Source organism: Gadus chalcogrammus, chromosome 6 (assembly GCF_026213295.1).
Source record: "Gadus chalcogrammus isolate NIFS_2021 chromosome 6, NIFS_Gcha_1.0, whole genome shotgun sequence".
Lineage (NCBI taxonomy): Eukaryota > Metazoa > Chordata > Actinopteri > Gadiformes > Gadidae > Gadus > Gadus chalcogrammus.
In genome coordinates this window covers 6659833-6687594 of record NC_079417.1, presented here as the reverse complement: position 1 = coordinate 6687594, position 27762 = coordinate 6659833, and the positions used below count along the sequence as shown (strand labels likewise).

The 27762-nt window shown below is 45.1% G+C and overlaps 2 protein-coding genes across 5 annotated transcripts in view; both read right to left on the bottom strand.

The window, feature by feature from the left end:
* The window catches only part of pdlim5a (PDZ and LIM domain 5a), a 57281-nt gene extending 49728 nt beyond the window's left edge, over nt 1-7553 (bottom strand). For all 4 annotated transcript variants that reach the window (XM_056591837.1, XM_056591834.1, XM_056591835.1 and 1 more), the window contains exons 1-2: nt 7390-7553; nt 6189-6520 (exon numbers count right to left, since the gene is read on the bottom strand). In XM_056591837.1, the coding sequence (XP_056447812.1) occupies nt 6189-6287 (99 nt within the window). In that variant the 5' untranslated portion in view covers nt 6288-6520; nt 7390-7553. The remainder of the gene's footprint in view (nt 1-6188; nt 6521-7389) is intronic.
* A 10041-nt stretch (nt 7554-17594) lies between these two features.
* opn4xb (opsin 4xb) lies at nt 17595-26592 on the bottom strand. The gene is made up of 9 exons (XM_056592722.1): nt 26423-26592; nt 24544-24677; nt 24183-24386; nt 23085-23256; nt 21860-22021; nt 20995-21102; nt 20089-20302; nt 18884-19027; nt 17595-18320 (listed from the first exon to the last, which is right to left on the bottom strand). Exons 1-9 carry the CDS (start codon nt 26590-26592, stop codon nt 17943-17945), a joined length of 1686 nt encoding a protein of 561 aa, XP_056448697.1. The 3' UTR covers nt 17595-17942.
* Between the last annotated feature and the right edge of the window lie 1170 nt (nt 26593-27762).

The following is a 27762-nucleotide window of genomic DNA, read 5'->3' as shown; positions in this document are numbered from 1 at the left end:
CTGATGACAAACCTCTTGGCCGTTACAGATCAGGGAGGTGTCAACGATAAGCTGCAGATGTTCTTCGATACCGTTGTGAATGTGGTTTGTAAATGGAACCGCTATTAAATGGAGCGGCCCCTGCTGCGGCCATACCCCCAACCTCAGCTGTCTGCCAATATCATTAATCACAACCGAACCACAACCTCTGACCTCAATCATACACACACCCCACCAGCCCCACATACAGCACTCACACACACACACACACACACACACACACACACACACACACACACACACACACACACACACACACACACACACACACACACACACACACACACACACACACACACACACACACCAGCCCCACATACAGCACTCACTCACACACACACACACACACACACACACACACACACACACACACACACACACACACACACACACACACACACACACACACACACACACACACACACACACACACACACACCCCACCAGCCCCACATACAGCACTCACTCACACACACACACACACACACACACACACACACACACACACACACACACACACACACACACACACACACACACACACACACACACACACACACACACACACACACACACACACACACACACACACACACACACACAAAAGCAGAGGGCTACCCTATCCAAGTAAGATGGATTACCAATTGGAATGAAATTCACGCGCATTAACAATATGTCTTTAAGGGCCTTGGATGTGGCTTTTGTGGCTTTTTTTTGCAATAAAATACTGCTTAAAAACATTCCGTTTAACATCGTTTAAGTTTGACAAATGCTGAAGGTAAAGTCGTCCTGGCTCAGGGTTAGCCTTTCAGCTTTATGTATGTGCGATATGGAAGCCAAGACTGGGATTCGTTAGCGTCACAGCTGTCATCGTGGTGTCTCGGACACCTCCCATAATGCATCAGCAAGGATAACTGAGGACGTCACTGGAAGGGCAAATTAACGATTTAGGAGTGAATGAAGGAGGCCTTTGAAAAGGACTTTTGAAAAGTGTTTCAAATGACGAAAATTCTGTATGCTGGATGGTCATAGAGGATGGTATCTAGCACGTAGTGAATATACAAGAATAGGATATGATAGAATATCAACTATGATCTTAGATATAAATAAACATTTTCCTTAATTGGTCTTAATTGGTCTTAATACACCTCAAATCTCTAAATATTTAAGTCTAACCACTAAGGGGCCTATTTAACCATCATAGGAGCTACTTGCTCGTACACTTGCAGCATGAACACAACAAAAGCCCTGACAGGACTGAAAGGAAAGTAAAGACAAATTGAACTGGCCTCAGGACAACCTTTCAGCAACCGCTGCCATGAACCCAGACCATGATGTGGATCCTGCTGGGGCCAAGTGGGACATGTCTGAGCCCACCTTCTGTCCAGCGGGCCCCTCTGCAAACTCACACACACACTGACACACACACACACACACACACACACACACACACACACACACACACACACACACACACACACACACACACACACACACACACACACACACACACACACACACACACACACACACACACGTGTACGCAGGCATACACACACACACACACACACACACAGTCACACACACACACACACACACACTCACACAGAGACAAGCGCACACACAACGTTAAGAACAAAAGGCAGTTAACCCTGGCTCTCATATTTGGACAGGAATGAAAGCTAGGGTGACCTGTTTGATTGAGGTGGATTTAGGGGCACATCATTCAATGGAAGGTTGGAATGGACGGCTCTGCTTTGTATAGAAAGCATCAAACAATCCATTGAAAGACAGAGCCTAATTACTGACTGACAGAGAGACAGACAGGGAGAGGGGTAGTGGAAAATAAAGAATACTTCTGGTTTGAATCTGCCTTCTAAATGTGTCTCTAAGGTCAGTTGTTATAACGGTGTGTGTGACAGACGTTCCTCACCCTGGCTAACACTGTTCCAGGAAATTTATTTTTCGCTGAAAGGCTTTAGTATAGATTAGCTGTCCAGTTGTCTTGGCTCTCGAGTATAGACAATCAACTTGTACACAGCTCTCAATGTAGCAAATGGGATTTCCACATTTTGTTTAATTGCCCAGCGATGGATTGAAAAAGGTAAGTTCTATAAATATCGGTCTGCATTAAATCTCATGATTGATTCGAAAAGGACTTCTGTTAATTGTTGCTTGCTTATCTTCCCTGATTGCTCGACATTCACTTGGACTTCTCTTAACTCGTGGTTATTCTGCCATCCTATCCATCATGTCCCTCGGAGCACATGCTGCAATAGCAGCTACCATTAGAAGGAGGGAACCCTCTTAAATGTTCATTCTCTAGGGACGTTTGGGGAAATCGTTGGTCGCCCTTTTGATGGGCTGGGGTTAGGCGATGTCGTCTAATGTGGGAATCTAAAGCCCTGGGAGACTGTAATTGTGAGAAAGGGCTATACAAATAGAATTGAGTTGAAACATGTGGATCTTATATTTAACCCAGTATACATGGACGATCTATTGCTGCATAATTACTTACAGTGCTACTTGTTGCAAGTATTACTACTTGCAACAAAGACTTTTTGTGTTGTATGGAGAACTCAATGTTGATAGGATTGTATCCAAAGATGTACTAGGTAAATTGCTCTGGGGGGCATTCTATCTCTAAATTGGCTGTGTGAGGTCATTTGACTTGGAGCTGGCTAACTATTCTTAGACGCCTAATGCACTCGCTCCCTTGGGCCAGGTTCTCTGAAATTACCCTAACGGTAAATCTTATTTATGGGCTGTGCCGCTAAAAGGTTACGATTGTGAACTGACTGTAAATAGTGTCCGCTGTGAGCTGTACTGTAAATGTAATTAGCCTGAAAGCTTTCGGTAGTCTCGCGGCCGGTGAGCCGGCCTGGGGGCTGCTCGCCCTGAAATCTGCTCTCTGTGGAAGGCCAAGGTTCCAACAAACAGAGATCTAAATCAGAGCGCTTAGGGATAGTCTTGGCCTGTGGACTACCTGATGATACGAGCGGCCTCGGCAGGATACACTGAAGCGATTTAACAAATGTGTGTGTGATTCGTTTGGCTGAGTTTGATGTGAACTGTAAGAAAAACAGTCCCGCCCCCCCCCCACCGGTTCTGTTAACAGGGTTGCTAGGCAACATGCACGAGCCAAAGAGCAAGAACAGGAAATGATTGATAAGAAAGGCCCACAGGAGAATGACAGAATCGTAACCAATCAAAGTCAGCTTTTCTTCCAGCAAAGCTGCAAGGGTCAGTGTCTCTTCCTCTGTGAAATGGACTATATTGAAAAGCATCATTGAAAAGCATTCACTTGCAGTTTGCATCCAGATGACCAGAGGCATTTAAATAAATAACGAAGATGACTGTCCCTATGCCCAGAAATAGTATCTCCTTTAAAAGCATTCCTCTTCAATGAGCTTCTCTATGTACCTGAGCTATCGAGTCCTGTAAAAATGCCAGTAAAACATTCAACTTGTAAATCATAACAAAGAGTCAGGCTAGACGTTGCCTCTCTTCATTGTAAAAACCCAACTTGAAGCCCTTTCTAAAAATGGGTTGGGGTTAGCTTTAGGACCTTTTGCATCAACAAATCGTGCAGCAAGTTCAGGAAATACGTCATACCTATATAAACATACACATATGTCAGTGACAAGAAGTGTCATATCAGTACAATGTGAGATTTCACTATGCAGTCACACAGAACCTTCTTTGAAGTTGAGCATAGCAACAGCACGACTGTAACTGGTTTGGCATTCGCTTACCCTTTTACCAACCTGACGTTTTGTGGTCGGTCCTTAGGAACCAGCCAACATGTTTGTGTTTGTGTGCGTGTGCGTGTGTGTGTGTGTGTGTGTGTGTGTGTGTGTGTGTGTGTGTGTGTGTGTGTGTGTGTGTGTGTGTGTGTGTGTGTATGTGTGTGTGTGTGTGTGTGTGTGTGTGTCTGTGTGTGTGTCAGTGTGTGTTTGAGTGAGATGCTTGATTCAACTGCCCTTTAAAGGGATTTTGTGGGTTTGGTTGTGGTGGTTTGGCTGTCCTGGTCTCTCACAGCCATGCTGAATACAATGGGGTTTATGAGGACTTAGTCAGGCCTCGCCAAAGACCTTACAGGGCATGGAACCAACTGTGTTTGTGAGAGAGAGAGAGAGAGAGAGAGAGAGAGAGAGAGAGAGAGAGAGAGAGAGAGAGAGAGAGAGAGAGAGAGAGAGAGGGAGATTCTCATTATAGGGGGGACCACAACATGGCATTCTTTTTTGGAGCGGACATTAACAATATCACCAACCTATATATCAAATGATCTGCTGTAGCCGACACACTGCCATTTATAGTAGCATAAATATTTATTACTGTAATCAACCACTTTTAGGCCATAACTCTCCATATTTAACAAAGCCACACATCCACGAATGCAGCCTCATTCATACTCTGAAAATAGTCATAGAAGTAAATCGCTAATCGTCATGTTCAAGTTGTCAGAAGTTGGAGGGGACTGAGATCCGCATCCATGAATGAGAAAGAGAGAGCAGTAGAGAGGAATAGAGAGAGAGCAATAGAGAGAGAGAGCAATATAGAGTGAGAAATATATTTATAGAGAGAGAGAGAGAGAGAGAGAGAGAGCGAGAGAGAGAGAGAGAGCGAGAGAGCGAGAGAGAGAGACAGAGAGACAGAGAGACAGAGAGACAGAGAGAGAGAGAGAGAGAGAGAGACATGCCCGTAAAGAGAGTTCAAGTATAATAAGGTAAGTGTTATTTTCCTCCAGTTACCATTGCCATTATCATACCTTTACCATTATTCAATTGTGGCTCAATAATTACCCTGATGGCCTGCGAGTCAGACCGGCAGGATGGCTGTGTAGTAAGAGTACGCCGCAGGGGTGAACACGTGTTCAAGTGCCTCCTTATCTGACCGAGCACAACTTTAAGATCCCAGCACTGCACTCATCTCAAAGCACAATAATGAATCTGTTGTGGATTTGGGCCTGGCAGAATGGTGCATGTCATATTGGGGTGGGAGGGAGATCTACATCTGGTAGACCACTTAATTCCAAGAGACTAAAGTATTGCTTGCGCTCAACTGTATCATTAACTTCAAGCCAGAACTGCTGCCAGGACTATAAACCTTCTGTTAAAATACACCATCACCGCCATCTCCCAGCAGAGGTCACAGTGGAGGCTGGGACCATTACAGTGAGCTGGCTGCAATCCTCTCCTGTGTAAGAATGACCTGCCAGTCACCCAGCAGTGCTCCGGTTTGACCTTTCTGGTCTTTTTCTCGCTCATATCCAATATGTCACTGATTTCCCTAAAATAACACAAACGCACACATGCACAAATCCACACGCATCTACAATAACTCACACAAAGACTACATATACACTACACATGATACCATCACAGTATGACAAATATTCACATGGCACCCGATCCATCAGTCTCATGTTGCCTTGAGTATCTACTCTGCCAGCATGGGAGTGGATGCTATGTATGTGCACATTACCACATTGTGTGTGTGTGTGTGTGTGTGTGTGTGTGTGTGTGTGTGTGTGTGTGTGTGTGTGTGTGTGTGTGTGTGTGTGTGTGTGTGTGTGTGTGTGTGTGTGTGTGTGTGTGTGTGTGTGTGTGTGTTTCAGAGTTGTTCAGGGTGTCTGATTTTAAATCACTGGTGACAGAGAAGCTACAAATCTCCCACTAGTGTTTGTTCACAATCACAACTAATTATAATTGGAGAGTTCTTCAAAGTTTATAGATTGGGAAGAGGTGAATGAGTCCAATTGATACAGTCAATTTAAAGTGAATCAAGAGACCATCAAGTTAATTCTTCACATTGCATGAATGAAAAGGTGTGTGCCAAAAGATATTTGCACACACATACATCTCAAGTTGCTATCGTTGCTGCTCAGATGTTAATTGAGAGACGGCAGCTGTCTTGATATTGGCAGAAGTTTAAAGCCGAAAAGGGAGAACGAGACAAAGAGACCTAGAGCGGGAGAGACAGTGTGTGTGTGTGTGTGTGTGTGTGTGTGTGTGTGTGTGTGTGTGTGTGTGTGTGTGTGTGTGTGTGTGTGTGTGTGTGTGTGTGTGTGTGTGTGTGTGTGTGTGTGTGTGCGTGTGTGTGTGTGCGAGCGCCTGTGTCCGTGTCCGTGTGTCTGTCCGGCTCACCCTGGAGATGGCGAGTGGCAGGTTGAAGTCCTTCCCTCCCTGCAGCCTGAAGCCCCAGGGGGCGGGGCCTAGGAGTGTGACGCTGTAGTTGCTGCTCATGTCTCCCTGGGCGACGGCGGCGTTGGCGACGGGTCCGGGTGACGTGGTCGGCGGGGGTTGTTGGCGGGCTGACGGTGACGTCACTGACTCACGGGTCGGTTCTGTGTCGGCGGCTGTGGAGGCGGGCGGTGAGGTCACTGGGCCTGAACGCCAACCTGTCTTGCCAAGGCGTGTCGGGAACTCTGACAGCGACGCTAACGACCGGTAGCGCTTTGAGGGCTAGATCCCAGGGTCTGGGAAACGACGAAGAGGAGGAAGAGAAAGAAGGGGAAGAACGGAAGTTATTGGTGGTGTACAGTTTACCGAGAGGTCGAAAGGGGTTAAATTATTAAATGGGGTCGATAAAGGAGAAACAGAAAGGAGTTAGACAGGAAACAGATGAGAGAAACTGATCAATGATAATAAACTGCAATAAACTACAATAAACTACAATTATAGTAATATCAATAAAATGCAAACATTGTGTCCAGATTCTGAAAACATTGTGATATTAACATTGCTGGAGAAGTGGTCATAAAATAGGCCTGTTCTGTACATTGTCCTTGTATGTGCTACCATGTTTTAGAGAAAATGACACGTTAGTTGAATTATTTGAAGCAGAGGAAAGACCTGCAGACCAACAGACATGCAGACATGCACAGACACACACTGACACAAACAAACAAACAGACACACACACACACACCCACACCCACACCCACACACACACACACACACACACACACACACACACACACACACACACACGCACACACACACACTTTAACAAACATCCAACCAAACACACACACATAAACCAAAATCCGTTTCCATAGTTTTTTAGCATGGATTATAAAAAAGGCTTAAACAACTGATTTAGTAATAGAAAGACATTTCTCTGATCAAACACAATCCAAAGCACACAAAAGTATCTCTTGGGAAAGAGTGCTAAGCCTCAATTAGACTTAAACTGTATGGAAACAGGTCAAATAAAAACATCACAAAATAAAAAAAGAATTATACCAAAACTCCCAAGCAAAGCCTCAGAGGGTTTACACTGAAAAACAATCACATAATTCTCAGAGCATGCTCTATTCTGTATAAAGCTGTTGTCAAGCTGTACCTTCTTAATTAGGAAATCTCCTAACAGGGGAAAAGCAATCCTTGATGGTCAGGTAGATTGTATTGTTCCCAGTCCTCCCTGAATGCACGTCCTGCTACAGCCCGCACGCAGTGTGCACGTGGGTGTGTGTGTGTGTGTGAACGTGTGAGTGAGGTAGAGAGAGAAGGATGCACTGGCCTTATATACGGGCTAATGACAGACTGCCTAATGGAGAGTGGGTGGAGAGGTGGAGGAGGGGGAGGGTGGTGGGCGGAGGCCTGGCCAAGAGGGGGGGGGGGGGGGGGGGGGGTGGGACAGTATAGGAAAGAAGGAGGGGAAAGGGGAGGGGGAGGAGCCCTGCCGAAGCAGAGGGAGGGGTGGGGACGGCCGAACAGAGAAGAGGAGGAGTCCGTCAGGGGGGGGGGGGGGGGGGGGAGTGAGGATGAAAGGACAGCGGGTGGAGGACAAAACGCCTGTGAGAGGAGGGGCAGGGGTGAGGGGAGGGGAGGGAGGGGAGGGGAGGGGGGGGGAGGGGAGGGAGGAGGGAGGGGAGGGGAGGGGAGGGGAGGAAAAGGGATTAGAAAGAGTAGGAATAGGGGAGCAATTATACATCCCTGGGAGCAATGGATACTGTTAGAGCTGAGGACATGGGGGGGGGGGGGGGGAGATGAGTAAGAGGGGGACGAGCGGGCAGGACACTTCGTCTTTCATCCGGATATTTCGGGAACATGAAGTAAGCGCTGGAGGCAAACCTTAGGCCCCCTGGTTCAGTGTGAAAAACATCCGTACGGGCGAAACCTAAACACACACACATCACAACGGCCCGGGCACATCACGCAGTAAAACACTGCGCCGACAGCGACTCAAGTATGCAATGTCGTCGCAATGGATACATATGATGATATATACAGTATATGCCATGATAATATAATATGTCATTTGCTGGACGCTTTATCTTGACAGGTTTACAATAGTGTGAGGTCATACATTCTTAGCATTGGTAGCCCGAGTGTGAATTTAACCTTTCACCCGGGCGGTGTTAACACTGTGCTCTATCAGTTGAGCACAGACGGGACCAATGGATGCCAGAACAACACAGACCTGTCCTCCTTGTTGCACTAACACATGATGTGAGATGCTTCATTCTGAGGAGTGATATTACATCTTTTGGAAGGAAGAAGGCCACAGGAAATCCTAGTGCGCTAATGGCCAATCCATCAGAACAGTACGTTCCTATGACCATTGGTTCCACATTCCTCAGTCTCTGTCTACTGTTGTTTCCTGGACCGTTAAACATGTCTCTGAGAGGTAGAGAGGCAGAGAGAATGAGAGAGAGAGAGTGGGTGGAGAGAGAGAGCGAGAGAGAGAGAGAGAGAGAGAGAGAGAGAGAGAGAGAGAGAGAGAGAGAGAGATAGAGAGAGAGAGAGAGCAAGCGAGTGAGAGAGAGAGAGAGAGCAAGCGAGTGAGAGAGCAAGCGAGTGAGAGAGAGAGAGAGAGAGAGCAAGCGAGTGAGAGAGAGAGAGAGAGAGAGAGAGAGAGAGAGAGAGAGAGAGAGAGAGAGAGAGAGAGAGAGAGAGAGAGAGAGAGAGAGAGAGAGAGAGAGCGGGAGAGAGCAAGCAAGTGAGAGAGAGAGAGAGAGAGAGAGAGAGAGAGAGAGAGAGAAAGAGAGAGAGAAACAGTTGACGTTTAATCGGATATAATAAAAGAGAGGGAATGACCGTAATCATTATAGGGGATTGAGAAATTAGCAGAGGTTAAGAGAGAGACCTCCAGACACATTCATTTAAACTTGTATTCGGGGGGGTATAATTGGTGTTTTAACAGAGCACTCTGACTCACACAGGAAAAGAAGAACAGGTTTGAACTTCAATCAGGCGCCGCACCAAGAGGGGAAACAACCCCGCAGGTCTGAGAAACACAGAGAGATCCAGGATGCTTTCATTATGGCGCTATTGAAGGAGACCCCGGCGGGCCGAGGGTCCACTCAGAGGGCTCTGTCTGCACAGCCGGCCCAGGTCGAAGTGACTGCAGCAGCAGAGAAATCTCCTGGAGGCCAGGCGGGAGTCGTCAGCCCCTTTTCCACTTCGAGACCCCGAGTGGGGTCCAACCCAGCCTTAGCTTAAATAAATTATAACACACACATAGACACACACACACACACACACACACACACACACACACACACACACACACACACACACACACACACACACACACACAAAACCTCTGTGTGTGTGTGCACTCGTGACTGGACTGCACAGCTGGCTGCTGTTGACCTGATTGGCAGCAAGGTGCAAAGAATAAAGAAAGATAAACAACAGAGTTATTTGAGGGGAGAACGTTGGCGGAATAAGCCCATAAGCAGACCCTTGTTGGAGGCCCTGGGAAGGAGCTCTGGCGGAGAGCCCCGCGTTCCTCAGAGAGAGAACCAGTGAATGGACGCATTAAGCCAGCTCCGCTCCCAGTGAGACCACGTTAACGTCCACAGGCCCGGTCAGTGGAAAGAGCCTGCTCAAGGGTAATGGCTGGCTGGCTGACAAGCTATTTTTAGCTTCACGTATGCTCAAATATGGTTTATTATGGTCCTCGTCATCATCATCATCGATCCATGCAGTGTATTGATCTTAGTTTTACAGCCGTGTACAAAGTGAAACATGTACCAAGAGGATGAGACTGAAACAGACACTCACTATTGTGTAAACAAGCTGAGCTCAACCTGTTTTTTCTGAGGTCTTAGCTTGTATAAAAGATTCAAGGGCCTACATGTCTTGCAGCACACGATGTAAAGCAGAACGGGGCCACTGGGAGCGGACCACATCAAGACCTGCGTGCGACCGGCACGCAGGTCTTAAACCGTACAACGTCCAAGAACAGGGTCTACTTAGAAGGGGGTGATAACAACTTACTAAGAGTGAGAATGAAAGAAAGAAATAAACAACAAAGGAAAGCCGTATTAACAAGTCCATCATAAATAAAAGGAAACCTAGCCCAGTTGACATTCAAAGTTTATTAGAGACCAACGTCCACTGGCAATGCAGCAAAAGATTAACTGTTACCCAGCGAGGTGGCAGCGAGCCCTGGGTTACCCACACTCTGGGACACACTCTCAGGGAGGGGTGCCATTACTGCGGCACTTGATGAATAAAGGGGCCAGTTATGAACGCCCCTTCCCCCCAAAAACATTTTGATAGAAAACAGAAGGTGACAAAAGCTTGTAAATGAGCTAAACCTTTCCGTGCTGTTGAAACGCATGGCAGTGGCTGGAAACAGATATGGCATTAAGAGCAGGGCCATGTTACTCAACGTCCAGTTTATTGTCCCGTTAACGAATTGGACGTTGAATAATGTTCTATGGAATCGTTACGATGACAACTTTGTATGGGTAAGGTTCTGGATTAGAGTTGGGGAATACATTAGCGTCATATAATGAAAGGATTATATATTGATGAGAGACAAGAAGAATCAAGTAATTTGCTTGTTATCTTTTTACTCTCCTTTTTTTATTTCGTTCCAATTCCAGATGAGTTGTATCAATATGGACACCTGTACATATTTTGAAATTGTCATATTAGTGTTAAAGGGACTCCTCAAATTACTAACACTTAAATATAAGGTTAAACATTATAGTTGAATTAATAATCCTAATCCTAAACCTTACCCTGAACCAGCAGCTCTAATTTTGTTTGGAATAACCAATATTACCCCCCTCCCCAAATACAAATTAACATGTAATCAATGCAGTCATCTGAATTGATTTTGTGTGTTCCAGTCCATTGGTTATTTATTAATAGCCCTTTTCAAAGAAAGGCGGCTGGTAGGCTATTACAGGCGGTGAGCTCCATGGCCATGAGGAGGGATAATAATATCAAGCACAATGGAGAGAGTGCTGCAGAACAAAGCCACAGACAGCACGTCCCTCCAGCCTCCTTCTGTCGGGACGCGGGGCTGAGCCTCCAGTCCCCATATGCTCACCTCTCTGTGGGCTTAATGAGTAAAGCTTAGCCGGCCATGTCCCGTCCCCTGTCCCGTCCCCCTCACACACACACACACACACACACACACACACACACACACACACACACACACACACACACACACACACACACACACACACACACACACACACACATTTGAACGCACACACATGCACACACACATACACACACACACACACACACACACACACACACACACACACAAACAAAGACAAAAATACACACACACACTTGTGTGTATTGACGATGATACCGGCATAGGCTCACCAACGGCATCTACCCCAACAAAATGACGTGTGAACATAAACTTGACCCTCCCCCACACACACAGACACACAAACAATCATGAACTTACCCATAAAAACACCCCCTCACCGAACAGACACTCTCTCACTGTCACACACACACACACACCATTGCACACACGCACACACACACAATTACAGACACACACCACAAACACCCCCACACACACATTAACATCCTCCAGCCCTGCCTCAAAATGATATGGTAATCTGCTGATCTGATGTCTGTGACATCTAATGCATCATCCAAGTGAACAAAAGATATAATCTGACCTGTACCCCTATCCACACACACACACGCATTTCACACAGCCACACACACCCACCCACCCACAACACAGTGTATTGATTATTCCGTCAGCTGAGGTTCTTTGAAGGTTCTATTTGAGGCTTTACTTTGAAAGGGTAAATGGGGAAAGAATAAAACTGCACATATGACATCGCTTGAAAACCTTTCAGAGAGGAGCATTCTTGTGGAGGACGGATAGACTGTTGGATGTTGGTGGGTTATTTAGTTGACGAGTGATATCTAATAGCATGTGGGGAAAGAAGTATTCTACGTTGTTTTTTGTTTTGATCGAGCATCCTGAACATAAGAGAATGTTGTGAGCTACCCAAACACACACACACACTCTCTCTCTCTCTCTCTCTCTCTCTCTCTCTCTCTCTCTCTCTCTCTCTCTCTCTCTCTCTCTCTCTCTCTCTCTCTCTCTCTCTCTCTCTCTCTCTCTCTCTCTCTCTCTCTCTCTCTCTCTCTCTCTCTCTCTCTCTCTCTCTCTCTCTCTCTCTGGTCCGCAAACATACAATACCACAACCACATACACACAAATAAAAAAAACACACACACACACACACACACACACACACACACACACACACACACACACACACACACACACACACACTCTGTAGGGCAGAGTGTATATATGCCAGCCATCTGATCTGAGGCTGAACCCACGTCCAGACTGGTGTAATCCTCTTTAATCCCTCCTCCTCTCTCTCCACTTATTGTATCAAAGGTCCCTGGTTCCAACCCTGCCTTTATCTCGATAGGTCTCTACTTCACTATCGAGGGCCTTATATCAATTTGTTCCCATATCTATCCCTCTATCTGCTTGCGTTTGCGTCTATAATCTATAATCGGTCAAGCTATTGATCTCTCGCACAGCACTGGAAGCTGTGCTATGACCTCACCATCCTAATCATAGTCACCTATCCTATGGATCTTTGTGTTGTGTTGTTTTAAGGAAGCCAGAGTCTTCACCTGTCAACGCTCTCGTTACCACGGTGACCACTGCACAGTTCTGCAGGATAGCCTTAAACCCCTTCCGCCATTTCCAACGTCAGGCGGAAAATGTGACTGAGAATGTCAAACGCGTTACGCACCAAATTGATATTGTTTTCATTCAGGCTTAAGCTCGTAATAGATCAGCACTCCCCTCCTCCCCGTGCGTCCCACGACCCCAGGCCGGCGGGCCAGCGCCGTTTACACACCACATCATACTTTGTCCCCGAGTCTGGAAACACTGACAGTCCGTCTGGTGAATGAGGAAGCACGGTTATTCGCTATCGCGTCTCTCGCTCTCCCCCGTCTGCCTCCCCCCCTCCCCTGAGTACGCTCCCTGTTTATAGCCGATCTACTGCATCATGGAAGGCATGCCCGCCCGTCAGCCAGCCCACCGGACCACCAAACGAGACCGGCAGCCACGCCGCGGGAGACAGACAGTGCTGGATCCAAACGATTATGGGATTGACGGTTCTGAAGACGGGGGTCATAGCGGTGGAAGGGGAGGGAGGAGGGGGCAGCTGTCCTTCACACACACATAAAGGCTTCCCTCTGCCACACACACACACACACACACTCGCACACACATACAGAGGCATACACATATATTATACACCCATAGACACACACACAGACACACGCAAAGGCACGTACAAACACACAGAAACTCACACAGGCACCCACACACACACACACACACACACACACACACACACACACACACACACACACACACACACACACACTGCAAATGCATTGCCAGACACATATTTGTGTTTGTGTATGCATTTGCAGTGTGTGCATAATATTTATAACTGCTGAATGTTTTAGCTGAAGTCGGCTTCAATTAAAGTGATGGCTTCAGGACCCAAATGTGTTTTTACAGGGGAATAAACACACACTTAAAACACCCCCTCCCCCTGGTTCTGTCGAGCTGCTTGTAATGTCAGGATGTTCTCCTGGACTTTCATTCATTATTGCAGCACCCTCTAGTCTACATTGCATTGGTCAAATAAGGCAAACGTGTGTTTTACGAGGATTTGAGAACAGTTAGGGGGCGTTGTGAGGTCGAAGCGGAGTGCAGTGTGTGCGCTATTATAAAAGGGAAACTATAATGGTTGCTATAGACTACCTCGTATTAACTACCAACTCAACACACAGCAACATTAAATACGATAATTTATTGAAAACAAACCCTCGTTGTTCATCATTCTTCCCCCGACCTGTAAAGTTCCTCAAGGCAGCAAAATGTTTGGCACGCAACAGAGCATCATTTGAGAACGGCGCCGCGTTAACGCTTACAATGGATTGCTTTGCCGTCACAGGTGTGTGTTTATAGAGCATGCGGCTTAGAGCCAATCAGAACCAATGGACCGGGCTATGCTTTTAATAATAGGCCTACTGCATTTTGCATCGACCAATCCAACGATCTCATTAACAAACAGTCTCAACAACAATATAACATGAATTGTAGGTCCTTTGACCTCACTATTCGCACGTATTTTTATTTATTAATCATTATCATCAGACATAAAGGACTATAGTAACTAGGCAAATATAAAGGAAGACACATCATACAACACATGATTATTGCATTGAGTAAAGCTGTTTCCTTGAAAATATTAGCTCACTTCCATCCCTTCATAAACAATTGTATAGTGTGAGAGAAACGGACTAGCATTACAGGAACGATTTTGATGAAGAATGGGAAAATGCATAAGGATTCCCAATCACTTAAAAATACCAAAAGGTGAATTTTACAGAACAGATACATATAATACTATCTGTTTCAATTTGACACACCAAATATTGTGTGTTTTTTTATTATTATTTTATTTTACCTTTATTTAACCAGGCAGATCATTAAGAACAAGTTCTTATTTACAGTGACGGCCTGACAAAAAGCACAAAGTGTGTGTGTGTGGTGTGTTTTCATCATGACCAAATTGTGGTAGTGAATGAGGTGTACCCATACCCCCCCCCCCCCCCCCCCCCCCCAACACACACACACACACACACACACACACACACACACACACACACACACACACACACACACACACACACACACACACACACACACACACGCACATGCTCACTATGAAAAGCGCTTTGGGTACATAGAAAAGTGCTATATAAATGGAATCAATTATTGATGTGATTTGTATTAGCGTACGTGTGTGTGTGTGTGTGTGTGTGTGTGTGTGTGTGTGTGTGTGTGTGTGTGTGTGTGTGTGTGTGTGCGTGTGTGTGTGTGTGCGTGTGTGTGTGTGTGTGTGTGTGTGTGTGTGTGTGTGTGTGTGTGTTATGTGAATTCATGTGATGTGTACTATTGTGTGTGTGTGCGATATACACATCAGTTTGTATATATGTATGTGTGTGCAAATGTGTGTGTGTGTGTTTGCATGTGTGTGTAGCAGGCCAGCCCATATGTCTGTGACCGGGGGGCGGAGATTCAGATCCCCAGTGGGGTCTTCAGGGGAGCAGAAGGGCATCTGCTCAGAGTGTTGAGTACCGACTTTGACCCAACATCAATACCCCTGCGACCCCCCCCCCCCCATCAGCACTCCCTCTCTCTACCCCCTTTCCTCTCAATACCCTGGCCTCCTCCAGCCTGCATGCACAACCGTTCAGAATACTGCCCTTTCAATGCTTCAGCCATGGGGTTATTAGCCATCTACGTCTACAACGTTTAACATTTAGGTCAAATTTGGCTGCTGGATTATTGGTCAATAGCGAATTTTCAAATAGGGAAAAATATATTTTTGCCCCTTGACGAATTTAACCAGCAATAGTAACATGTATTTGTTTATGCTGCTCGCGTTGAACTTACAAGCCAATGAGGATGTCACTGCCTGTTGTCAGTATGCACCTTAGACTCGTTCTCTTGACTCCACACAAGTCATTGACACGTCCACTACAAAACAAGAGGTGGACACACCCATGTGAAAGGCTTCCTTTTGTAAACATAACACCGCTGTGAAAGTTGCCTACCGGGTAAAGATATGTCATCATAGGCTCTGTAAGCCGCTTTAGCTGATGGTAGATCAACTGTGGTTTCACTGTATAGCCCCTCTATACTGGGAGCAATTCTCCCTCCACATTGCCACATCTACTTTCTCATACGTGACTGTGTCCCTCTAGTGGGCATATACTGTTATTACTACAAAAGGAAAACGTTTTTATTTTCACACAGCCATTACAAAAAACGATTTTAGTGTGCAAATCCCTCCCATCGTCCAACAACCCAGTAGTAAGCAGATATCATATAATTGATGCCACTATAAACCATATTGAATGTATTCGCCCAATATTGTCAGAGTATAATATCCAGCTGTTGTATTTCTTTCATCTAGTCCACAGATTTGTGATCCTTCTGTTAATCCGTCGGAAGCCAGATGTTTTTCTGGGAACTTTGCCAAAAACCAAGAACCACGACAAAACATCCATGTCGTGTGTCAGCTCGGTGAGTGAGCTTGTTGACAAGCAAGCGGGACATCAGGACCTTGGGTTTGAAACGATGAGGACCACGTATGACTGCAGGCGATTCTGCCTAGTGGTAAATCATATTAAATACCAAGATGACTTATTATAATAACACTAATACTCATAATTCTAATAATACTACAAATAAAAAATAATAATAAATTAGGAAGAAGGCCAAACCCTGCTATTGTACGGATGGTTGGCAGGGTCCAGGGTAGTCCAGGGGATTTGTTTTTCTTTCAGCCCGTTTCTTTCAGCAGTAGAGGGCATTTTGGAAGCAGCAGCTGCTGATTTTACAGTAGCCTACATTCAACTCAACAGTCCACATTTTGTAAGCATGGTTTAACAACACGTGAGCTTGCCGTATTTTCCGTCCAAATCCTTCAAAAGAGTATACCAAAATGCCATATATAATTCAATAAATACCTGTAAATGCCCACACACACACACACACACACGCACACCCACGCACGCACACGCACACCCACACCCACACGCACACACACACAAACACACACCAAAACACACACACACACACACACACACACACACACACACACACACACACACACACACACACACACACACACACACACACACACACACACACACACACACACACACACACGACAACACATGGGGTTTCTTTTCACAAATATATCGCAAACTCTATTGAGAACTTCGAGGATGTGGGCACTGTGTTCCTTTACACGTAACAAATAAGGAACAGTGTAAAATAACGCGAACAAAGACTTGGAAACAAAAGGAAAAACTGGTAAGAATGTGACAGACTTTTGTTACTTACCAGGATAGTTATGCATTCAGTAGGCCAAACAATCCACTGAAGATTGTTGCGTTTATATTGGGAAAGTTTGATTCAGGGGAAACTGCTGTGTGCAAAATCCTCTAACATGTTTCTGCTAAACATCGAGTCAATGTAGTGTGTGATTTAAAAACAGCCTAACAAGCTTTCAGGTGCGAAAGCTCTGTCGCGTAGAAAGGGTATATTCCTAACTATTGTCAAATTAAGCCGCTTGTTTTGGGTAGGCTACTCCAAACATTGCCCAAAAAAGCATGCGTCCCTTCGAATGTGAAAGTCGATACACATTATACAAATGTAGCCTACAATATAACGTTTTTGATGCCAAACAATATTTGAAGTGTGAACTTTTTTTAAAGGGTAAATGTATCCGCGTCCTGGATTTTTTTTTAGGACACAGTGTAATATCGTACTTTTAGATGGCTTTTTATTCATAAATCAATATTTTATAGTAAAATAAATTATTCTACACAACCAGTAATCTGCCAACAACCCCAAAAAGTAACACAATGTCACACAAACAATCTGAGCTGGAATTGAAGGGTCACAATAGGTCCGACCCAGCAAAGCATCATACTGGGTATTGTAACATAAAAATACTCTCCTGCATAAATACATATAGGCTATAGTTCCAACAAAGCAATAAATTGACTGAACAAGAAAGTTTACTTGGGGGACATTTTTCAAACAACATCATTGTCCTCTAACGAGTCCTCATCCACCACCGTCCCGACAGAACCGTCATCTGTGAAGCTGCTCTCGCGTTTAACCAAGCAGTCCTCCGACGTGGGACTGATGACGATGATGCGAGGGACATTCAGCGCTTGATCTAGAGCGGGAAGGTTTCTGAAATGTAAATCCGCAGATTTGCTCTTGTGGTTGCCCGGGGTGCCGTTGGCGACGGCCGTCTTCTTCCCGGCGTCTGACAGGCCGTTGGTTAGACTCTGGCTCCTCTTCCTGATGAGCACCAGCTGAGGAGGCGCGGCGGCCATGTTGACCGAACCGGAGACCGTCTTGTTCTTGCAGTGGGTCGCCGACATTTTGGTCGACGGCGATGGTTGCTGGTGGTGGCGTGAACACACAAATGCCTGAATAGTCACACATATGCATAAGCAGCAAGCACGGCCGTAAAGCATAATCTAGAAAAGCTACAATTTGCACATACAGTGAACGTTTCTTCAGATACAAGTCGCACGGATGCATTAAAGGTAAGGGCATCTTGCTCGAGGTGCGCAGAGGCAGACAGCAGACATTGGGCTTGAAACCCGGAACCTTTACGGCAAGGATTCAAAAGGCCATTCTTTACATGTCTCCTCCTGAAAAATGCTATTTGAGATGGTTCTATAGGGGCTGATTATGGTTCCACGTCGACGCAACGCTATGACCAGGCAGAAGCTTTGACGCAGTCGTGCACCTGTTTTGGTTCTGTGTCGGGTTTTAGTAAGCGGACCAATCGCAGCCCTTGCTGCTGCATCGCCTCGTTGGAAGGTCAACATTTTAGAGAGGCGCACGTCAGGCCCCTTGCCATGGACGCATGGAGGGTCCGTAAACCCCCTGGTGTGGCATCGACGTAGAACCATTTATCAAGCCCTTAACACTATATATCTCTCGGTTCCCTTCTCACCTTGTGTGCTGCGCTCTTGTTCGTTCTCTCCATCTGCTGCTTCTTCAAGAGCCTGTCCCGGCGGGTGCTGCCGCGCGACGAGTGCCGACGGAAGGAGGCCCCTGATCTCCAGTCGATGGGGTCCATCTCCACGTCCCCGAAGACCTGCGTTGGGAGCAGCGATGGAGGACAGCGCAGACAAGAGGACAGTTTGTGTGAATAATGCAGAGGGGAAAGCATTACACGGAAGAGCTGAGCGGATGAGGGAATCACGGATTCCATTCAATGTTTATAGACTGGGAAAGTGTTAAGTACTCTAGACTGCAATAGACGGAAGTAAAACAAAACTGGACTGACATAACCCACGACATTGACCTGAAAGCAAAACGCTATCGGAAAGGTCTGACTAGACTGGACGAGTCTGGACTTGACAGACTAGAATAGTATTTTCTCGCAAATCAGAAAATATTTCTGAGATGTTAGAGTTACGGAATGTTACGGACATGCATTGGTCAGACTAAAATATACCTGAATAGTTTAAAGGGTACAGAAGACTAAAGTTGTACTAGTCTAGATTAGATAACACTAGACTGTAGAATACAATAGTTAAATAAAGATAAACGTAAAGCAGAGGTGTACCAAACATAATAACCTCTCCTCAAATGTCTAATATAAACTATAGAGTACAATAAGTAAGACGCATCTGAGAGCTGAAATAAAGACGCAGAAAATCTGGGAACATACTGAACTGGGATCTTCAAACACACAGACTATCAAAGGCCTGCGAAATCCCATTCAGGCTTCAGACTGAACGTCTGACTGCCTCGAGCCCAGGGATATTACCCTTTATGAGGTCAGAATGAAACACTTCAATACACAATAAAAAATAAACTAAAAGATAGTATGAAACAATCTTTTTCGATTTATCCTATTGAAAATTTAACAGCACCAAACAGGGACCCTGAGTTTATTTATATTATCATTAAATGATATGGTTATTATCACAGAAATTCTAGTCAGCAACAACTAAGCTAGTGGATATGTGCATTGTGGGTTTAATATTCAAATCGTCTGACAGATATATAAATGATGTTACCGTTAGACCTAGAAGAGGAAGAGAAGGATTCAGAACAATCCTTCAAGTCTTTAGTTTGTCATTAAAATATCTTAGGTAATCGTTGCCCCTTGGTTCATATCCGTCTGGGTGAGTGTGGCGTCATGGTTACCCTGTCTGAGGACGAGTACGAAGAAGCACCCGCTGCAGTCTTGGATGCTGACGCGTGTCTGCTGGCGGCCGTGGACTGTCTCCTAATGGCAGTGGACGTCCTGCTGATGACCGAGTCCCGGTAGGAGGACCCGCTGAACGAAGACGACGTGCAGTCCTTCCGCTTGTTGGGGGCCAGGAACCTCAGGCAGGGGACTTTATCCGCCAAGGTCTTCCTGTCAACACACAAGAGGAACTGTTGAGTTCAAGGACAATGTGGTCACTGAGAGGTGGACATGTGTTGCATAAATATGTTCAGACAGTTATTATTATCATCAAAGCAAGACACTTTGGATGACATCTTATTATAATCTTAATCATCATCTTATTATAATCGTAATAATCTTAATCATTATAATCATCTTATTATCCTGACAACCTTTTTGTTCTTTAGCCCTGTTTATTATTTGTTTGCATATTTTCCTCGAAGACAATGCATATGCTTCTTCAGAATATCATCTTAAGCACCAGCTTGAGATTCAGTGGATATTCTGGTCCCTGGCTTCCTAAAACATCCGATACCGATACAATATGTGAGAATCACATTCTTGTGCATTCTCGTCTTTTTCCTCAGAATTACTGTGATTTAAAAACAACAACTCTGTACTGGTGAGTATCATACTTTAAAACCCTTTGGGAGTATCTTTGCCAAGTCTCAGTCAGCATCTTAATATTCAGTTTGCAGAGGTTAATAAAGCCAAAATGCATTTGTCACTCACGTTTCAATAAACAATCACTACCGATAAGAAATCGCTTGAGTCTTCTGTTTAACCTATTTTCAATGAGCAAAGCAGAATTATTTTGCAGGGAATCTGTTCCGTTTCTTTTCCCAAGGCCTCTTCAACGAGGTGCAGCAGAGCGTGTTTACCTGTACTTTTGATGTATGATGGCGTAGATGAATGGGTTGTAAATGGTAGATGCTTTCGCTATAACAGCTGGGACAGTTTTGGAGTACGGCGACAGGATGTTGGCATGCCTGGATTAGAACAAACGGGTATTATCAACATGATTAAACACAGCACAGATGTCAGCTACAGACACACACACACAAACACACTGCAAGATGCTGTGTGTTGTAATGATGTAATGATTTGACCTTCTGTGTTGAAGCAAGGCATGACATCAAACAATTGAGAGTAGGCACAAATGGATATCCAGGTCATGTATCAACTCAACCATGCCAGCTGCCAAGGAGTGTGTGTATGCGTGATATTATGTATATAATTTTAGATGGTTTATGTGTTTTGGTTGTTTTGTTGTTGTTGTTGTTTTTGGGGGGGTTGTGTGTGTGTGAGACAGGTTAGGAAAGGAAAGTCTATCTTTTAACAGCGTTATATGTATAACAAGGTTGGATGGTTGGCATTCACAAGGCTTTCTCTTCCCTCTTCCTAACTGCATGCTAGACCACAGAATCTGGAGAACTCTGACACCATTAACAGCAGCCATCCGCGTCATTCGACTACTGCGCTAACCAGGTATCACAGTTCTATTTCCAGTGCTGTAGCGCGTTTAATATTTCAAAGCCTGCCGGCGCAACTCAGGAATGAAATCAGTTCTGTGCCCTCCCAGAAACCTGCCAACTGCAAAAAGTCAAAAAGTTTGTACATTTTGACACTGAGCGTCAAAGAACATCAAACCACTTTGGAAAAACAACAAAGCAAACTAAGCCAAACAAGTCACTCTCCCTTCACAGGGCAAAAGTTAAATGCAAGACTGAGATGTAGCTCACTTACCCTGACCAGGAAATCATCGTCACACAGGCATACGGTGACCAGGATAAGACATAAACCACGATCACCACAAAGGCAATCTTTGCCAACTTCCATTCAGTTCGGATGGACTTCTGGCGGATTATGGTGGATTTCCGCACTTGGATGCCCAGTCGCTCCACATCCCTATGGGGGGGTCATTACAAGTTCAGTTGATTTAGTTAAGTGATGTTTTTTTCACTCTTAATGTACCTCTTATCGTTTGTGTGTTTGGGGGTTGTGTTTGTGTGTGTGTGTGTGTGTGTGTGTGTGTGTGTGTGTGTGTGCGTGCGTGCGTGCGTGCGTGCGTGCGTGCGTGCGTGCGTGCGTGCGTGCGTGCGTGCGTGCGTGCGTGTGTGTGTGTGTGTTTGTGTATGTGTGTTTGGGGGCATCTTTTTGAGTGTGTGTGCTTGTGTGTGTGTGTGTGTGTGGACGTGGGGGTAGGGTGGTCTGTCTTGCATTCCTTCAGAAGAACAATAACCTGTTTTGCTAGGACACAATAACCTGTGTCTTCCACATGCCCGCAGGCTGACCCTTGACCCTCGCTATAAATCATCATCCCCTTAAACATAGCAGGTTCTCCACATGGACATTAGGCAGGGTTTCATTAAATGCGTCACTAGATTGTAGCATTGATTCACAGCACATATTAAGAAGGGCTAAAATAACAATGTTGTCCCGAGTTTACAAAGCGCCCCACATGCGCACACAAACATTCACACAAAAACACACACGCAGACACTCTCAAAATTGCATGCGTTCAAATATTTTGGTCAAATATACTGTTTTTATCACAAGGTAATATATATATTAGTTCCTAGTCTCCGAGCCGAGGACATTCAAACACACACAACACACACACACACACGCAAACACACACAACACACACACACACACACGCAAACACACATCCACACACACACACACACACGCAAACACACATCCACACACACACACACACACACACACACACACACACACACACACACACACACACACACACACACACACACACACCACATTCACACACACACAAAACACGCACGCAGGCACGCATGCATGCACACACATGCGCTCGCACAAAAACACACACACACACAGAGCTGGAAACATGCATTCGCACACAAACACCCACACACACAGACGCACCAATGCTCCGATCGCAATAACGACAGCAATAACAACAAGACACAAGCTCTTGAGTTTGTACCTGGTTGTTTTGCGGATGGCCAGGAACATGAAGAGGTAGCAGTAGGAGATGATAGCCAGGGGGATGAAGAACACGAAACAGCACAGCATCATGGTGTAGCTCCTGTTGGACGCCGTGGAAGTGACGTAGTCCCAGGTGCATGAGGTCCTCAGGCCCTCGGGGATGTAGGAGCCTGGAGGGGGGGGAACGACGTGACATGAAGACTCAGTGAGGAGCCGAGGGGAGGTGTTGGGAACATCTGGCTGCTGGTGCGCGCTGATCCCACGGAACCGGGAGACACAGCCCGTGGTGTGCTAAGGCACTGTCGTCTAAGGTCACAGCTCGGAAACGCGCTGTTGCATAGCTAACTACGTTATACTGCACACATATTGGCGTGTGTTTTCTGCGGGGTGCGTGTGTGCTACACAGTGTGTCTCGCATCACACTGTGTAGTCTTAAGCGCTCTGTTGTATTTGGGGGGGCCGTGTCCCGTGGGATTAAATTAATGCCAACAGCCGATGTTCCATTCCGACTCATTGAGCACCCACTGGCTACCGATTCAAATTAGAGAGTAAAGTGCACCCCTTCTGGGCTGATTTAGAGATAGTGCGCACTGACTGCCAGAGGAATTATGTCTTTGTAAGAATAATGCAGGGACAATTTTGTTTTGTTTTGCGTTTGGACTGCGTCTTCACTAATACAATCTATTTTATTTTAGTTGTTTACTTGTTTCACATGTGCTGGAAGGGGATGCCTTCGCCAATGTGACTTATTTGAAATATATATGAATGTCAATAACGCAAAACATTTAACGGCAATTGTCAACAAAAATTGCATTGATATTTTTTATATATATGGCTGGAGTGTTGATGTGTCCCTGAGCAAGACACTTAACCCGAACTGCTCTTGACGAGCTGGCTGTCGCCTTGCATGGTTGACTCTGCCGTCGGTGTGTCAATGTGTGTATTAACCGATGTAAGTCGCTTTGGACAAAAGCGTCTGCTAAATGCCCCTAATTGTAATTATATAATAATATGCGTTATATGTCTGTCAATTCCCATTAAAAAAGTAATCCCATGAATTTGTTTGGATGGTGCTCTCGTTAAATGGTGGACTCACTCCAGCCAACGAGAGGGGCCAGGCTCCAGGCCAGGGAGTAGAGCCAGACCAACAAGATGGCGATGGTGGTTCTCCGCTTGGAGTTCCACTTCATGGCCTCCAGGGGCCTGGTGATGACCATGTAGCGGTCCAGGGAGATGGCCAGCAGGTTGATCATGGACGTGATGCCAAATAGGGCCCCCAGGAACGCATACAGCTTACAGCCTGGTGGGGCAATGCACACACAAATATATTGTACACATATGCACACAATATAAATGTATATTTCCAACTTTTTTTAATCTTGAATCAAAGGAGAATTTTAAGAGAAAGTAAAGTGGGAAAAAGAGTAAGGCTTGTAAAGAAAGATGACTAGATATACCGAGCTCTCCGAAGATCCACTCCCTGTTGAGACAGTTGACGAAGAAGAAGGGCGACTGGGTGAAGGCCATGAGGAAGTCGCTCACCGCCTGGTTCATGATGAAGTAGTTGGGCAGATTACGGAGCTTCTTGTTGCTGTAATGAAAATAAAAGAAAGTTGAGGGAGTTTCTGATCAGTTCCTTATTGTTAAATGTGAGATATTATACCACCAGGTGTGACTGTGATTAGCCGTTACAAGCCGTTTCGAAAAAAAGCCCACTTGTGATGTCAGCAAAACGGCTTGTACCGCCTGGTACCGCCTGGTACTAATCCAACTCCCGCCTGGTGGTATAATATGTCACCTTTAATTGAGGACTACTACATGTTTCAGAAATACTGATGTTAAACACTTGTTTAGCAGATTTTGCTGTCCGAAGTGAAGTGTAGTGAATTCCAGATAGATTTGCTATCTTGCTGGGCAAAGATCCCAGCATCTCGCAATTCAAACACCTAAGCCCAGGGGCGTTTCTAGGTTTGTGAAATATCCGGGGCTTAGCCCAGAGGGAAAGGAAAGGACTAGACTAGAAGGACTAGACTATTTTGAGATAGCCCTGGAATCCCCATGTTTGTTTCTAGTGTAAAATGGCAATTTTTTTTGCATGCTTTATTGCGCATGCAAATTTTTTCATAATGCTTTACATAAATATACAAAATTCACAGTTTATTATAGCTTTAAATAACTAAGTTCCATTCAAGTTATTTCAGAGTAAAATTAATACAAGTGAGACAGATCTTACATATCTATATCTATATAAATGACTGGAGATAGGATAGGTTAATTCACTTAAACCAGGTAACCATGCAGGTAAAAAGTCTGGTTATGTTTTTAAATCGTTTATTCTCTTTCCAGAAGGACTATCTAGAAGGACTAGACTATTTTGAGATGGCCCTGGAATCCCCATGTTTGTTTCTAGTGTAAAGCAAGCAAGAGGTTAATTAAATAATATCCGGGGCTTAAGCCCCAAATGAAACAGCCTAGTGACGCCACTGCCTAAGCTGCACTATGCCCTCGCTACTTGGAACATCATTCATCATGCATTCATGCTGGTAGGTGTTTTCATCATTTGTCAGTCATCTTGAGTCTTCACTTGACCCTCTTAGCCAATTAAATAATTAATTCATCTTTAAGAATGGATTTCGGTCCCAGATTTCGAACATCATTCTAAATTGTTCAAATAAAGTGGAAAGATCGATCGGCCTCCCAATACTGCTTGCCTCTGTCCTCTCTTATTCACTCTCGAATTGTCGTGCTCTCTCTTTCTCTCTATCTCTAGTGCTTTCATGTCTTTCTATTCATTTTCAATTCAGTTCACAAAGAACTTGGCTCCATAATTCAGAGTGGAATAATGAAATTATAAAATTCAAATGTGTGTTTCCAATATTTGTAAATGGCAGAAACAGAGAGAGCATTTTTTTGAAGACCGATTTTCCCTGAATTGGGATTAGTGAACATGCTTCAGGACTATAATTCCCTGATGGACAACCCGTTACATCTATCTCTGGAGACCAAGAGGCGGACACACTACAAAATCCTTTAATACTCTCCCTCTTGATCTCTCTCGCTCACACACATTCACTCTCTCTTTTTCTCCCTAACAAAAACACAGCTCACTCTCTCTCTCACTTTCACTCACTATCTGTCCATAAACACACACACACACACACACACACACACACACACACACACACACACACACACACACACACACACACACACACACACACACACACACACACACACACACACACACACACACACACGCACACACTCATATTAATATCTTAATTTTTCTGTCAATCCGTTTGAAAACAACTGAAATAATACTGTACACACACGCACCTGTAGAAGGCGAACAGCACGAGGGCGTTCCCCGTGCAACCCAGGGTGCCGATGACGGAGACGAAGAAAGCCACGGTGTAGTGCGCGTGGTCAGGCACGTCCACCTTAGTAATGAAGTTACGGTGGGTGGCCGCGGTGTCGGCCTCCATCGTGTCAGTGCTGGGCCGCATGGTCCGGACGCCTCATGACGACTGACGTCTGCCGCGGCTCTGTCAAGGGGACGTGTTTCCCAGCGCTCCCACGCTTTATTTGGCGCCTTTTCACCCCCGCTGTGCTGCCATAAGCCTCGCACGTGGCCGACGTATCCGAGAGATTCCCCAGATCTGCGGAGCTGCTAGCCTGCTAAAGATAACCGTGATTGGTATTGGCCTACTTTGATTTGGATGTAAAAAACTTAAACATTTTGTGTTGACAAGGTAAGATTACATCTGCAACAGCCTATCCTGTTATTTTTTTTGTTAGAGCTTTTCACACAATGACAAAATAATGATTATAAAGAATTGATTATCCATAAAGGCAACAAATGTTTTTACTTTTTTTGTTTGTTAAATGTCAATCAATAGCTGTTTCTTCCTCGATAATATAACTTACATTGATTTCATTATACAAGCATAGTTATGTATTAACTATCGATTTACATAGGGTACAATATTATTATTTCAGCCTACACATTTTTTCCATAAAAACTTCAGCTAGTCCAGATTGTCCATAGAAAAATGTCATTAAAAGAAGCAGCACATGAAGCACCCACAAAATCAACACAAAATGTAACACTCACCGATGCACCTGTAGCAGTCGTTATCAAACAGCAGAGTTTCAGAAAAACGTAGTTTCAGAAAATATCCAATATATAAACTCCACACGGGTCACGTCAGAACCAGTGCCTTAACGAAGATCCGCACAGTGTGGTGTGTCCTCATCTGCTTTGCCCAGCTGCAATAAAAACAATTCAAGTTGAAATCCTCCTCCACTAATGAGTTAGATCCCCAGGATTGTGAGCACTGATGAGGAGATTTCACTGTGTGTGCACGCTGTCCATGCACTCCCAAGTTAGCCAGAAGACTCTCTCCCAGTCACACCACGCTGTCTCTCACACTCTCTGCTAGTTAGCAGCCCTTTTCCAGCTCCCTATGTATAACCTTGTATCTCTCTATAGTCTCTCACTGTGTGTGTGTGTGTGTGTGTGTATGTGTGTGTGTGTCTCTCTCTCTTTCGCTCGTCGCTCACTGATCTCTTCTGCTCTCTGTCTCTCGTCCCATTATCTCTCTCTCTCTCTCTCTCTCTCTCTCTCTCTCTCTCTCTCTCTCTCTCTCTCTCTCTCTCTCTCTCTCCCTGTATCT